This window comes from Brassica oleracea, chromosome C9, assembly GCF_000695525.1.
Source record: "Brassica oleracea var. oleracea cultivar TO1000 chromosome C9, BOL, whole genome shotgun sequence".
NCBI classification, from domain to species: domain Eukaryota; kingdom Viridiplantae; phylum Streptophyta; class Magnoliopsida; order Brassicales; family Brassicaceae; genus Brassica; species Brassica oleracea.
Genome location: NC_027756.1, coordinates 46,802,064 through 46,815,461, shown reverse-complemented (window position 1 = coordinate 46,815,461; position 13,398 = coordinate 46,802,064). Strand labels below are relative to the sequence as shown.

The 13,398-nt window shown below is 37.3% G+C and overlaps 1 protein-coding gene across 1 annotated transcript; it reads right to left on the bottom strand.

Moving 5' to 3' along the window:
• Nucleotides 1-5,498: 5,498 nt before the first annotated feature.
• Nucleotides 5,499-8,775, bottom strand: LOC106313338 (apyrase 2). Its single transcript, XM_013751132.1, has 9 exons — nucleotides 8,183-8,775; nucleotides 7,663-7,791; nucleotides 7,522-7,578; nucleotides 7,347-7,439; nucleotides 6,912-7,117; nucleotides 6,688-6,779; nucleotides 6,351-6,568; nucleotides 6,052-6,241; nucleotides 5,499-5,817 (listed from the first exon to the last, which is right to left on the bottom strand). Exons 1-9 carry the CDS (start codon nucleotides 8,501-8,503, stop codon nucleotides 5,705-5,707), a joined length of 1,419 nt encoding a protein of 472 aa, XP_013606586.1. The 5' UTR covers nucleotides 8,504-8,775; the 3' UTR covers nucleotides 5,499-5,704.
• Nucleotides 8,776-13,398: the final 4,623 nt, after the last annotated feature.

Sequence of the window (13,398 nt, the reverse complement as noted above, 5' to 3'; positions counted from 1 at the left end):
GACCGACCGGACGGAACTTTGTGGTATGTTACATTAATTTACTTTCAATTCTTTTGAAATTCTTTTATCTTAATAAATAATTTATACTTTAAATTTGTTTTTTTCAGGTTTGGGGTTGACAATTGTCTTGCATCAGACGTAACCGACACGATCAAAGGTTACTTCTCCATGCCACATCCGAACTGGAGAAAGACGCCGATCTACATCAGAAAGGCGTGGTTCAAAATATACGCTGTAAGTTACTTTTAATTAATTATATGTATTTTTATTTTTTCATGATTTATATATATATTTTAAAACTAATTAATAATTTAAATTTTTTTTGCAGAAAAAATATCATTGGTCCATGTGGGTCATTGAGAGGGTGAGGAAACAGTTTTACGCGAAGGCGAAAGTTCGCTTATTGGACACGGTCTCCAACTGGAAGGGTGACTGGATCGTGAAGGGATATGAGCGTGGCAAACCCGCTAAGCTCACCACGGATGTGTGGGATGGCCTCATTTGTTATTCGCGGGATCCTGACTCCATCAGAATCACCCAGTCTTGCTCTGCCTTCCGTAACACGGTAGATGAGCACGGCCACGGGCCAATGCTTCACTATACGGGCCAAAAACCCCACGCCGGTGTCCGTTTGGAAATGGTAATTAAATATTTTATTTAATTAAATTTTTAATATATATATTCTAACTTTCTTAAATGTTTTTAGGCCAAAGAGACGGGACAACTTCCGTCTGTTATGCAACTTTACGAGAGGACCCACAAGAATAAGGCGGGCCAATTTCTAGATGGCAAGTCCGAGCAAATCTTCAACGACTTGGTTGCTCAGGTTAACGATCGCCAGACCCAGCTGACCCAGCAGTCCACCGACAAATTACCCATCACCTTATCCACACATGAAGTGGATAAGATTTACGAGGAGGTGAATTTTTAAAAATTTTAATTTTTTTTTATTATTCATTTAATTTAACTTTAAATTTTTACTAACAATATTTTTTTTTTTGTTTTTAAGGTGGTCCCTAAGAAAAATGGACGTACGTTGGGGATTGGTTCCGTCAACGATGTTCCGAGAGCGACATCGTCTTATACTCAGACACGGGAAGATGAAGTCGCTGCGCTGCGTAGAGAGTCCGAGCAGCTGCGTAGAGAGTCCGCTCGGATGCGTAATGAGATGGACTCGACGCGATCTGCGTTCACAGCTCGTATGGGTGGACTCGAGGGCTTCTTGGACGTTGTAGCGGCCACAAATCCGGAATGAGAGTCTTTGTTGAGGAACTTGCGACAATAAAATCCCATTCCAGACTAGTCATCATCCGACACACATCCCGAGGCGGATGTAGAGAGGAGGAGTGATGAATTCTACCGGGCGATGAACGACTCTTAATTTTTTTTTTCGGTTGTTGAATTATAAATTCAAAACTTATTTATATATAAAATATTTTGGTATTGATTTTTAAAAAAAAAATTAATTTAATTAATAAATTAAATAATTTTAATTATTTTTTAAATTATATTTTTAAATTCTGTAAAATAAAATAACGAAGTAAATTCGTAGCTAATTTACGACCTATTTACATGGAAACTTTACGAGGAAATGACGAGAAAAAGTAAACGAGTATTTTACGAGAAAACATTTACGAGGATATTACGAGAAAGATAAACGAGTACTTTACGAGGAAATACTTTCGTGGTTGTTACGTGTACTTTACGAGAAAAATCTTTCGAGATATTTACGTGTAGTTTACGAGGAACACGTTTTGAGGTATTTCCGAGGAAATCTAGCGACCTCCTTACGTGGAATATTTACGTGGTCTTTACGACGAAATGGTTACTTCGTCTTTACGACGAAATATTTTCCTCGCTAATTTATGACGAATTGACGAGAAAATATGTGTTACGACGAACGAGTAACGACGAAACATGTTTACTCGCTAATTCCTCGTAAAACCTATTTTACGACGAATTCACGAGGAAAACCGCCCTCGTTAAACTTATGTTTTCTTGTAGTGCAAATCTAAATAGGTTGACAGATGTATTTTGAGCATTAGGGTATGTTTTACTAAATCCCAACTGTATATTTACTAAAACATTAATTATGATGGGCAGTAGTCTAACGTAATTTGGAAAAGAAGGAGATAATGTTCTTAAACGATTATTAGCATACAATTTAGATTATCTTATCAAATTGGTTTATAAATTTGATTTGTAAGATTTGAAAGTCAATTTGCCAACTTTGTCCGTATAGGGCTTTGCTACTTTGCTAGCGGATTAAATAGAGTAGACCATTCTGTCATCCATGTTCCATTGCACAACCTCTCCGCATTCTTACGTATCTATGTATACATACACATTCAGACATGTAGCTATACGGATAGAAAATCAATTCTTAATGCTTATAATTTTGTCAAGTGGATTCGCTTATAATAATCTAACAGGATAAACTATGTAGTTACTTTGTTTATTCACCCACATCATATAAATATTTTATATACATATATATCAATTACTTCAGTCTTTCTGATACCATCATATATTTTTAGAATTCAGAAAGAAAAGTATAGGCGAAACAAATTCAAGTTGGTATGCTTAATTTAGCCTTAGTGCACACATCAGACTCAAAACTCTTTCATTTCACAAATCTGAAATACTTAACTGGTTCGCGTTGTGCATACATGGTCAGGCCAGCTCTAAAATTTTAATACCTTTATCTAGTAAATTATTTTAAAATTTGTGAACCATATTTTAATGTTTTATTGACTATGCCCAAGGCCATCCATCCATGTATGTATATTGTGTTTCTTGTGTGAATTGAGGTACAACTCAATTACAAGTCGAAAATATTATCCAAAATGATTGCATACGCATCGTTTCTATAAGTGGTGGATAAAAATGATTAGTAACATGTTTTCGAGAAGTATACATTTACGTGTATACATTGTATCATAAACACGTACATACATAATTGATTAAATTATGCGTTTATACGTGCAAACAATAGCATAAGATTAGGATTTTGGAAATCTTCATACCTAAAAGTTAAGGGTTTAAAACTCTCACAATCTCTATTTTCTTATTTTTTTTGCCATTTAATTAGCACCTAAGAAAAGAATTAGCATGGCTATCTAAAAAACCAACTATCATCGTATTTGAATTAAGCTAGCTATTTATATTTTAATTAATTTAAAGAAAATTTTACCCAAACAACACACTAAAACAATTTATGTACAAAAATTCACGTAATATCTGATATATATGTTTAAGCATATTCTTATATATATACGTATGATAGGATTTTCTAATACTAATGCAAACGCATTACAAAATTGCAACATAAATAAAATAGTTTACACAGTAAATTTGTTCCACTTTGTCGATTTTATCACTTTCTTCATTAATTAATCCAAGTCTACGACTCAAATTAATTTCAAAATCAACGTAGATTAGAAAACGACTTATTCCATCTTCAATGTAATTGCTCCCCCATTACAAGACAACTATAGATGTACAATTTTATAAACGTCCCACACATATACGTGGATAAATCAGAAAAAGTATACAATCTAAAATCATTAAGCATTGCTGCATCGGAAATCAACTCTTGTCACAACAAATGATACATATGGTAAACAAAATAAATAAACAAAGGATTATATTTCGACAGTTCAATTTTTGTAAGCTAATGCATGGTCATAAGTAAAGTGTCACATCCAGAAAAATTATTTAGCTCACCAATCACTGCATGTCACTTATTCATGCGTGTTCTCCGAATTTCCTTTTAATTTTCTTATGTTCAAACTCATTTTGTTTTCGAGCAAAACTCCAGTAATCAACTTATGTATTGATTTAAAGAATGATGTCAAAAACATTGATTAAAGAAATTTGTTTTCATTTGTTGCATTAGATGAGTCTTAAATCTCTGCGTCGACCAGTAAAAATCCAACATTCGTTGGACGCTATCAAGATTGACCTCTGAGGGTGCGGAAGCCATAGATCCCACGGTACGGTATGCTTTTTCGGTTTAGGAAATTTACTTTTTCTAGATAAGTACGTATTCCTATAGGAAAAAGAAAATCGAGGTTTGAAGCCGCTATAAATACAGGTCTAAAGATTTGTAAGACTATACATTCACATAATAATAAGAAACTCTAAACGGGTATTTGCCTCAATTCGTTTTGATTTTTTTTTTGCTTTCTTCCAAATTTATTTGCTTTTGTTCACGACATCATTACAAAAAGCTTCTCCTTAGTCGGACTCTGAATCTTATAAGTTATAACAGACAATCCAAGTTCAGTGTGTTCATATATAGTGAGAGAGATGCCCGAGTTTAAGTTCATGATCACTGCAATTCACATATTGCATCGCATATTATTAAACTAAAGATCAATTTCCCAGTTACTTTATAATTATAAAACAAAATTCTTCAATATAACATTATTCCGAAAGGTTTTTACTCTCCGATCGAATTATTGGAAAAAGTGGAGACTGGTGATCGATTCATGTAGGAGTAGTCTTATCAATTTCTGAAAGTAAACCCACACGATTCTCCTTTGAAAACAAATGTGTCACATGTCTTCATTTTTATGGACAAATTATTATTATCGGGTTTGCTTTATTCTATACTTGTTAAAATTCAAATGATTCCCCAATAATTCATTGAAAAATGAAACTTACCTTCACCATGAAGCTTGAAGATATGCCCTTTTTGCTGGATATTGATCACACATGTATTTTTCAATGTAAAAATAAAATAAAAATCTATATCAAATGATTTAACCAATCATTATTATTTGAACATCATATCATAGTAATTAGTTCATTTTAGATATGATGAAAAATGCCAAAATGATGCCAAAAGGAAAAGAGGGAAAAAGAACAAAACAAGTTGTGAATTTTATATTTATCGTTCTCTAAATCAGTCAAAACAATAAATCTTAATGAAGAAAACTTTGAACTTCGGCCATTGGAATACTAGAAGATTTTTTTTAACACTGAACTTCGGTGATGAAGCAAATATGCCTCTGTTCGATCATAAATATAATGCCGTAGCCTTATTCTTTAGTGTTCATACTGTTCTTTACAGTCTGGTTCCATATGTGGCCTTGGCCCAGACATATAGTCAATAGGTCATTTATAAAATCTTAGTTTTATATTTATATAAATTTCCGAAAAATGTTAAAAATCTTTTTCTATACACAATTTCAATATCCAAGAAGAAAAACAGCTTCTACTAAATTTTGGTAATATTTAGAAGGGGCCAATAAAATGATGATTCACCATTTGTTGTGTGCAAGTAATTGCCTATCTTACCAAGGACACCAGCTACAAACAATAATTGGACTTCAATCTCCACGTGGATTAACGAAGCACCACAATGGAAAATTAAACACATCAGTTCCTTTATTTTCTATGTACGATTGGTATTTTGTTCATATTAAACTACTAAATTTGGTCAGACTGATACAATATATATAGTTGTTAATTAAATACTAGATTTTAAATATATCTGAGCCAAATCTACAACAGATTGTCATATACCATTGTAGAATTTTTTTAATATGCTTTACCAAACAATAATCATCTTTATATCACTAATAATAGTAAGTTTTTTAGCATTACAACAAAAATAAACTTTAAAAAAAAATTGGAAACAATAAATATTTGCTAGTGAAATCAAAAGAATGATGTGAGTAATTCCCAAAATGCCCTGTCACGGTGAGGAGACGGCCTCAATGGCGCTACCCAATGGCCAGGCAGCTTCCACTGCGTGTTCTCCGTATTTCACCTTCTTCCCTAATGTTATTGTCTGTGTTGGCTTCAACCCTATTTTTATTTTATGCCCAAAACACAAAGTAGAAAATGAATTAGACACACATTATGCTAATCATCATATCATGGTAGCAGTGGTAATGATGCATCATACAATCTTAATGTCTAACACTTCTCCACTCTTACATATGTGCTTTTAGTCATTTAGTCCTAGTCAGTATAACTGTATAACCTAAACCTCTACAAATAAGTTGTGACCGATAAGAAAAAAAAAAGTGAGATGCTTACCGAATCCATCAACGAGCAGAGTATGCTGGTAAACGAGATCCATGCACAAGTAAGGCAAATTATCTTCCTCCACACGTGGGAACTTTGATTTTCCCTCCTCCATTTTCATACTACAAGCTTTCTTTGCTGCTTTCTCAAAGTCTATTGGACGAACTGTAGCAACAGGTTGCTTCGGGTCAACGAACCCTGCCTGTGCGCATAACCAAGCCCATTGTCCCCGGAGTTTAACAAAGAAACACAAAGGTTGTTGTGTAAACATGTTTTAAAGAAAACTAAAGGTGTTCTTATTGTTGGTTTACCTCAGCAGCACGATCAAAGAAAAAAGAAGCAACGAACATATTCTTTTGGCCACCACCTCGACCACCATTCCATACTCCACCAAATGTGCATTTCATGTGTGTACACAGTGTATCATTCACTTTGAGTGCGTTGATTGTTAACCTCCGGCACTCATCAAGACTCGCGCCAGATTGCAACGCAGCCGCTTTAAGCTTTTCTCCTCCATACTTGTAAGTACCTACAGCGAATAAAATATGTCAGAGGAAGGATGTCGAAGATAATGGCAATAATGAAAACATGTGTCATACGGTGAGGATAAAATGTAAAGAAGTCTAGTTGGAAAGAATATTCTCTCACCATCATAGCCTGTCACAATGCAGGGGTTGTTTGAATCTTCAGAAACTTTCAAAATCTCTGCTCGGGCAGCCAGTAATCCGTAATGTAGGTAACTACAAACAAGAAGAGACAAATAGCATTTCACAATGAACATTTTTGAATATAACAAGTTGTGCGTTTGGCATGAAAGGAAGAAAAAAAATTGAAGAAACATTAAATAAAAGAAACCACAACAGCTGACCAACCTGTGAACATAGAGGAAATACTTCTGTCCCTTCAGATACATTTCTCTGACATAAGCATCCTCTCCTTCCAATGGTTTTGGTGCACTTGCAGCATCTTCCTCGGATATAGCATATGCCATTTGAACAGAACCCCCTCCAAGATCAACCACTCCAACCGTATCTGAGTATGGTTTTCCCAAGTTCCTCAACAAGTAGTTGATCGTTACCTGCAGAGTCGGAGCCAATTAAGACAAAATTTAACATTTACATAGTAGACTTCAAACTATTATTGTTGCCATAGTGAAAATTGAACACTTCTTGACTAATTTAGAAACTAGAAAGGATAACAGTTTTTGGAATGGGGGAAGATAAGACTAAAAAGCATAGACGCACACACATAATATATACAGCAACAAGACTTCAAGTAGGAACACAAACAAATGTGGGACAGCTTACCCACTGATATGAACCTTCCTGGGTTCCATCCAGCACAGTAACAGCATTCGCCTCAGTTTTCAGCATGCTTCTATCTCTCAAGAGTTCTTGAACCTTACAAACAAAATTATAATAACTTAAGAGCTAAGTCAGCAGCATACGAATGTGCATCAAAAATATCTAGGAATAAAATTACCGCTTGCAAAATGTTCTCAGACGCTTCATGACCCAGCGTCCTCAAACCTGCAGTTGCCTAACAGGATATAATGAAGAAAATAACATTTCAGATGATTCAAACAATAAACAACGACAGTATGATAACTACTCGCTGCCATACCCCAACTCTGACAGGTGTCTTAGGACGCAACTCGCGGGGAACAGAAGACTCCGCCTTGTCAAGAAGAGACACCAAAGAGTTTGCTGCTTGTCGGGGATCAGTAGGATACGCGCTCAAGCCTGGTTTTAGCTGAAAATAAAATCAGTCAATAGTTTAGCCCCAAAGTTCCAACAAGCACCACTAAAGTGAAGCATAAACAGTAAGTTCCAAGACACTGAAAATAATCAAATATAATGAGACAAAGGAATGTGATGCTAGTTATGCGTGTTCAAGCATCCTATTAGGATTCCAGAAACACACAGTTCATGCCATTATACATACACTGAGAGCAAACTTTATTAATATAATTATTTATAGAAATATATTCTACATTTGGAGGACATAGAAATGTTGAAGAAATAGTTCGCTGCTTTATACGAGATTATTGATTAGGCGGGCGCTTAGATCCATTTTTTGCTCCTATAGAACAATGTATATTCAACCGTTAAGCATTGAGTATAGATGAAGAGAGGAACTGAACCTGTAGGAAGAGCTCGAGTTCATTCCCGAGAGGAACAAGATCCAAATTCTTATCGAAACAGTAAACATGTACACGGCTCCCAGAGCTTCCAGCGTCAAAAACCACGGCGTAGTTCTTCGGAGGCCTCGAGTTGGGGCCTCCCTTGCGGTTAAGCACCGTGTACTCTTCAACCACCGCGTCGGATGCCGATCTCCCAGGCATCAGCAGAAGAACGAGAGCGATCAGCACAACGGGAACCGATATCACTAGCAGGATACTTCGGTGGCGTTGGATCTTGTCGGCGAGAGGCTCGTGCCGTCCGATCCCGCGCTTAGCCGTCATTTTCTCTCCGTCAACGGTGAGGAGTCCCTGATGATATTCGGAGGTAGGAGGAGAAACGGTGGCGGTTCCGGACTCTAGTAGCTCAGTGTAGGAAGGCGAACGGTAGCGTATCTTACCATTGCCGGTGGTCTGCGGCGGATCCTGCGACGGCTCCAGATCGAACGATGGCGATTCAAAAGCGGGGCTAGTATCGCCGAACTGATTGGAGAAAGGAAGAAAAGGTTCGATTTCAAGTTGTTGCTTTTCTAGATCTGTATTTGTATTTGAGCGACAGAAACAGACAAAAGACGTTATGGCCTTTTACGATCGCGGGAGAGCGTAAAAGTAAATCCCACAATCAGATCAGTACGGTGCAAAACCGTTAAAACTCTGATATTTTTACTGGGTGAGGTAAAAACAAAAACAACATGTATCATAATGTTCTTGTTGTTGACAAGAAGGATAATTCACAGATACCTATCCATGCTTGATCATCCATCAAGTTATTTCTACCGTCACCCATCCACAGAAACGTATCCATTCGACCATTGAAAACATGCAAATAATTTTGAAAGTTGTCTCTTCTCTCTTTACTCAAAAAGCATGTTGCCTTTATTTATTATTATATCCAGATCTAGATTAGTTTAAATATGTGTTGTAACCACAATTTACATGTTAAGGAATTAAGTTTCTCCCTCTTTATTTTACTTTCTTCACAACTCTCTCTCTCTTGTTCTTGAGCTGTTCATCCTGATTTCTTATTTTTTACATGGTATCAGAGCTTCTAAGCTCCTAAAACACCTTTCTACTTCCGCAAATCTCTTTACTCTTTTCACTCTTTTCCTCACTTGGTTCAAAATGGAACAACACAGCTACAGACCTATCAACATTCCAGCTGTTCTTAAAGGATTAAACTATCTACTCTGGTCAAGATTGACCAAGACAGCTCTTGGTGGAAGAGGTCTACGGGAGCACATCACTTCAAGTGAAGCACCAAGACAAACCACTCAAGGAGAAGATGGAAAGGAGATTGTAGTAATAGATAAAGGCAAATGGGGTCAGGAGGACCTTATGGTGTTATCTGTTTTACAAAGCTCGCTTGACTCTTCTATTATGGAGGCATATTCTCACTGTGAAACCGCAAAGAAATTGTGGGATACCTTACACAAGGTGTATGGAAACACTTCAAACCTTACCAGAATTTTTGAAGCGAAGAAGGCAATCAACAACTTACAGCAGGAAGAGATGAACTTTACCAAGCACCTTGGGAAGTTCAGTCAACTGTGGTCTGAGCTTGAAATGTTAAGGCTAAGCACCACTGATCCAAACATCCTCAATGAAAGGCGTGAGCAAGACAAGGTCTTTGGGTTACTTCTCACACTCAATCCAACTTTCAATGATGTTATCAAACATATCCTGAGAGCTAAGGAGCTTCCAAGCATGGATGATGTTTGTTCCCAGCTACAAAAGGAACCTGGCTCAGATGGATTGTTTGGAGGAAAAGGAGAGTTGTCTATGGCAAGCAAAGCTGAGAAGGGGGAGACTGCTGCAACAAACAAAGTTGCGTACAAACAAGGAGGTGATAGGCGTGTGACTTGTGAACATTGCAAGAAACAAGGTCACTCTAAGAACAACTGTTGGATCCTTCATCCTCACCTCAGGCCACCTTCAACATCCAAGTTCAACCAAACTAGAGCTCATGAAGCTGTGCACAACCATGAGGCTGGAAAGGCTATGGTGTGTACTTCTCATTCTGTGGGGGCTGCCTCTCAGATTCCTAATGATGACACATTCATCCGCAAGTCAGACATTGAAGCCCTTATCAAGGCTCTCAATGCAAACTCTGGTAACATCAGTGTCAATGCTCTAAACTCTATTCATAATGCATCTCACACTGCTATGTCTTTAATCATTGATTAAGGAGCTTCTCATCATATGATTAGGGATGCTAAACTGATTAGTGATGTTAAACCTGCTCTAGGGGGTGTAGTGATTGCAAATGGAAATAAAATACCCATTGAGGGAGTAGGAAATCTAAAACTATTTGATAAGGAGTCTCAACCTTTTTATATGCCTACTTTTACATCTAACTTATTATTTGTTAAGAGAGCAACTAATGATCTGAATTGCAATGTTATTTTCAGTCCTAATGATGTTTACTTTCAGGATATTAAAACCATCAAGATGTTGGGAAAAGGTGTGAGCAAGGGAGAGCTTTATTTGCTTGAAGACACCAAATTTTCTGATTTATCTTGTGCTTTTAATTCTGCTTCTGTTTTAGCTAGTGATGTGTTATGGCATGCTAGACTAGGCCATCCTCATTCTCGTGCTTTAAGCTTGATGTTACCTAATTTGTCTTTCAAAAATGAAACTTGTGAGGCTTGTATTCTTGATTAACATTGCAAATCGGTTTTTCCTAAATCTATGACTATTTATGAAAAGTGTTTTGATCTAGTTAACTCTGATGTTTGGACATCACCTTATGCATCTAGAGAAAACCATAAATATTTTGTGACATTCATAGATGAGAAATCAAAATATACGTGGCTCACTGATTCAAAGTAAAGATGAAGTTTTTGAAGCTTTTATTAACTTTCAGAACTATGTATCTAACCATTTCAATGCTAAGATCAAAATTTTCAGGTCTGATAATGGTGGGGAATACACCAGCCATATCTTCAAACAACACCTAGCAAAACATGGAATTATCCATCAAACAAGTTGTCCATACACACCACAACAAAATGGAGTTGCTGAAAGGAAGAATCGCCATCTTATGGAGGTTGCAAGAAGCATGATGTTCCATACTAATGTTCCAAAGAGGTTTTGGGGAGATGCTGTTGTATCAGCCTGCTATCTGATCAACAGAATTCCCAGCAAAGTCCTCCAAGATGTCTCTCCCTTTTAGGTATTAAACAAAATTAAACCTCTACTTGATCACTTGCGTGTGTTTGGGTGTATGTGTTATGTCTTGACACCAGGAGAACAGAGAAACAAGCTGGAAGCCAAAAGTGTCAAAGGCATGTTCATAGGATATTCCCACATGCAGAAAGGGTACAAGTGCTACATACCTGAATCAAGAAGAGTTATGGTCTCAAGGGATGTTAAGTTTGTGGAATCAAAGAGATACTATGATGAGAAAAGTTGGGAAAGCCTTCAGGATCTCTCACAAGGACCTTCAGATAGGGCAAACAACTTGAAAATCATTTTGGAAAGCCTAGGCATCAGCCAACCTCAAACCAGTGGGGTACCGAGCACTTCAACTATACCTTCAGTTGTTGATGAAGCTGCACCAGTTGTAGAAACAGTCCATCTTGACCATGAGGGGGGTGGGGGGGGGGGGAAATCAACCTAATTTACATGTTGTCCACGAGGAGGCTATCCATGAAGAAGCTATCCACGAAGAAGCTGTCCACGACGAAACTGTCCATGAAGAAACTGTCCACGAGGAAGCTATCCAAGAAGAAGCTATCCACGATTCAGCTGTCCATGATCAAGAAGGAATACAACAAGAAGTTCAAACATTAAGGAGGAGTACAAGGATAAAGAAACCTTCTCAGTGGCTGAACACCAAAGTATACTTTAACAACAATGATGTTGCTCATCCTATCCAAGTGACCTGTTCTTTGGCAAGTTATCCTCAAGAGCATGTAGTCTTCATCAGTAATCTGAATCAAGAGTACATTCTAAAGACTTATGAAGAGGCAATGGAGCTAGATGAGTGGAGAGAGTCAGTTGCAAAAGAAATCGGTGCCATGATCAAGAATGATACTTGGTATGAAACTGAGCTTCCCAAAGGAAAGAAAGCAGTAACAAGTCGCCTACTCTTCACCATTAAGTATCTAGCTAATGGGAAACCAGAGAGGAAGAAGACAAGGCTAGTTGCAAGAAGATACACTCAAGTCTATGGAGAAGACTATCTGGAAACTTTTGCACCAGTAGCTAAGCTCCACACCATAAGAATTCTACTCTCCTTAGCAGTCAATTTGGAGTGGTATTTATGGCAGATGGATGTCAAGAATGCTTTTCTTCAGGGAGAATTGGAGGATGAGGTTTATATGAGGCCACCTCCGGGTATGAAAGACTTTGTGAAACCAGGGAACGTCCTTAGATTGAAGAAGGCTATCTATGGATTGAAGCAATCACCAAGAGCTTGGTATCACAAGCTTAGTACAACTCTCAATGGAAGAGGGTTTGTAAAATCTGAAGCTGATCATACACTCTTCACCCTCACAAACAAGCAAGGAATTGTGGTGATTCTGATTTATGTAGATGATATTATCATCACAGGAAGTGACAAGGAATGTATCATCTCAACCAAAGCTTTTTTTAAGTCTACTTTTGATATTAAAGATTTGGGTGAGCTAAAGTACTTTCTAGGGATAAAAATATGCCGCTCTAAAGAGGGGCTTTTCTTATCTCAAAGAAAGTACACACTTGATCTGTTAAATGAGGCAGGAAAGCTTGGAGAAAGAATAGCTAAAACACCTCTTGATTGAAGATAAGCCATTTGGAGACTTCAGACTCTATAGGAGAATGGTTGGGAAGCTGATCTATCTAACCATTACAAGACCAGACATCTGCTTTGCTGTGAATCAAGTCAGTCAACATATGCAAGCACCTAAAGTTCATCATTGGAATATGGTGGAAAGGATCATGAGGTATCTGAGAGAAGCTCCGGGTAAAGGCGTATGGATGGGCTGCAACAAGAGCATAGAGATTGTGGGATATTGTGATGCAGATTGGTCTGGTGATAGAGTGGACATGAGGTCTACAACAGGCTATTGCACTTTCATTGGAGGCAACTTGGTAACTTGGAAGAGTAAGAAGCAAAAAGTGGTTTCATGTTCAAGTGCTGAAGAAGAGTATAGAGCAATGAGGAAGCTCACTAGTGAACTTATTTGGATCAGAAACCT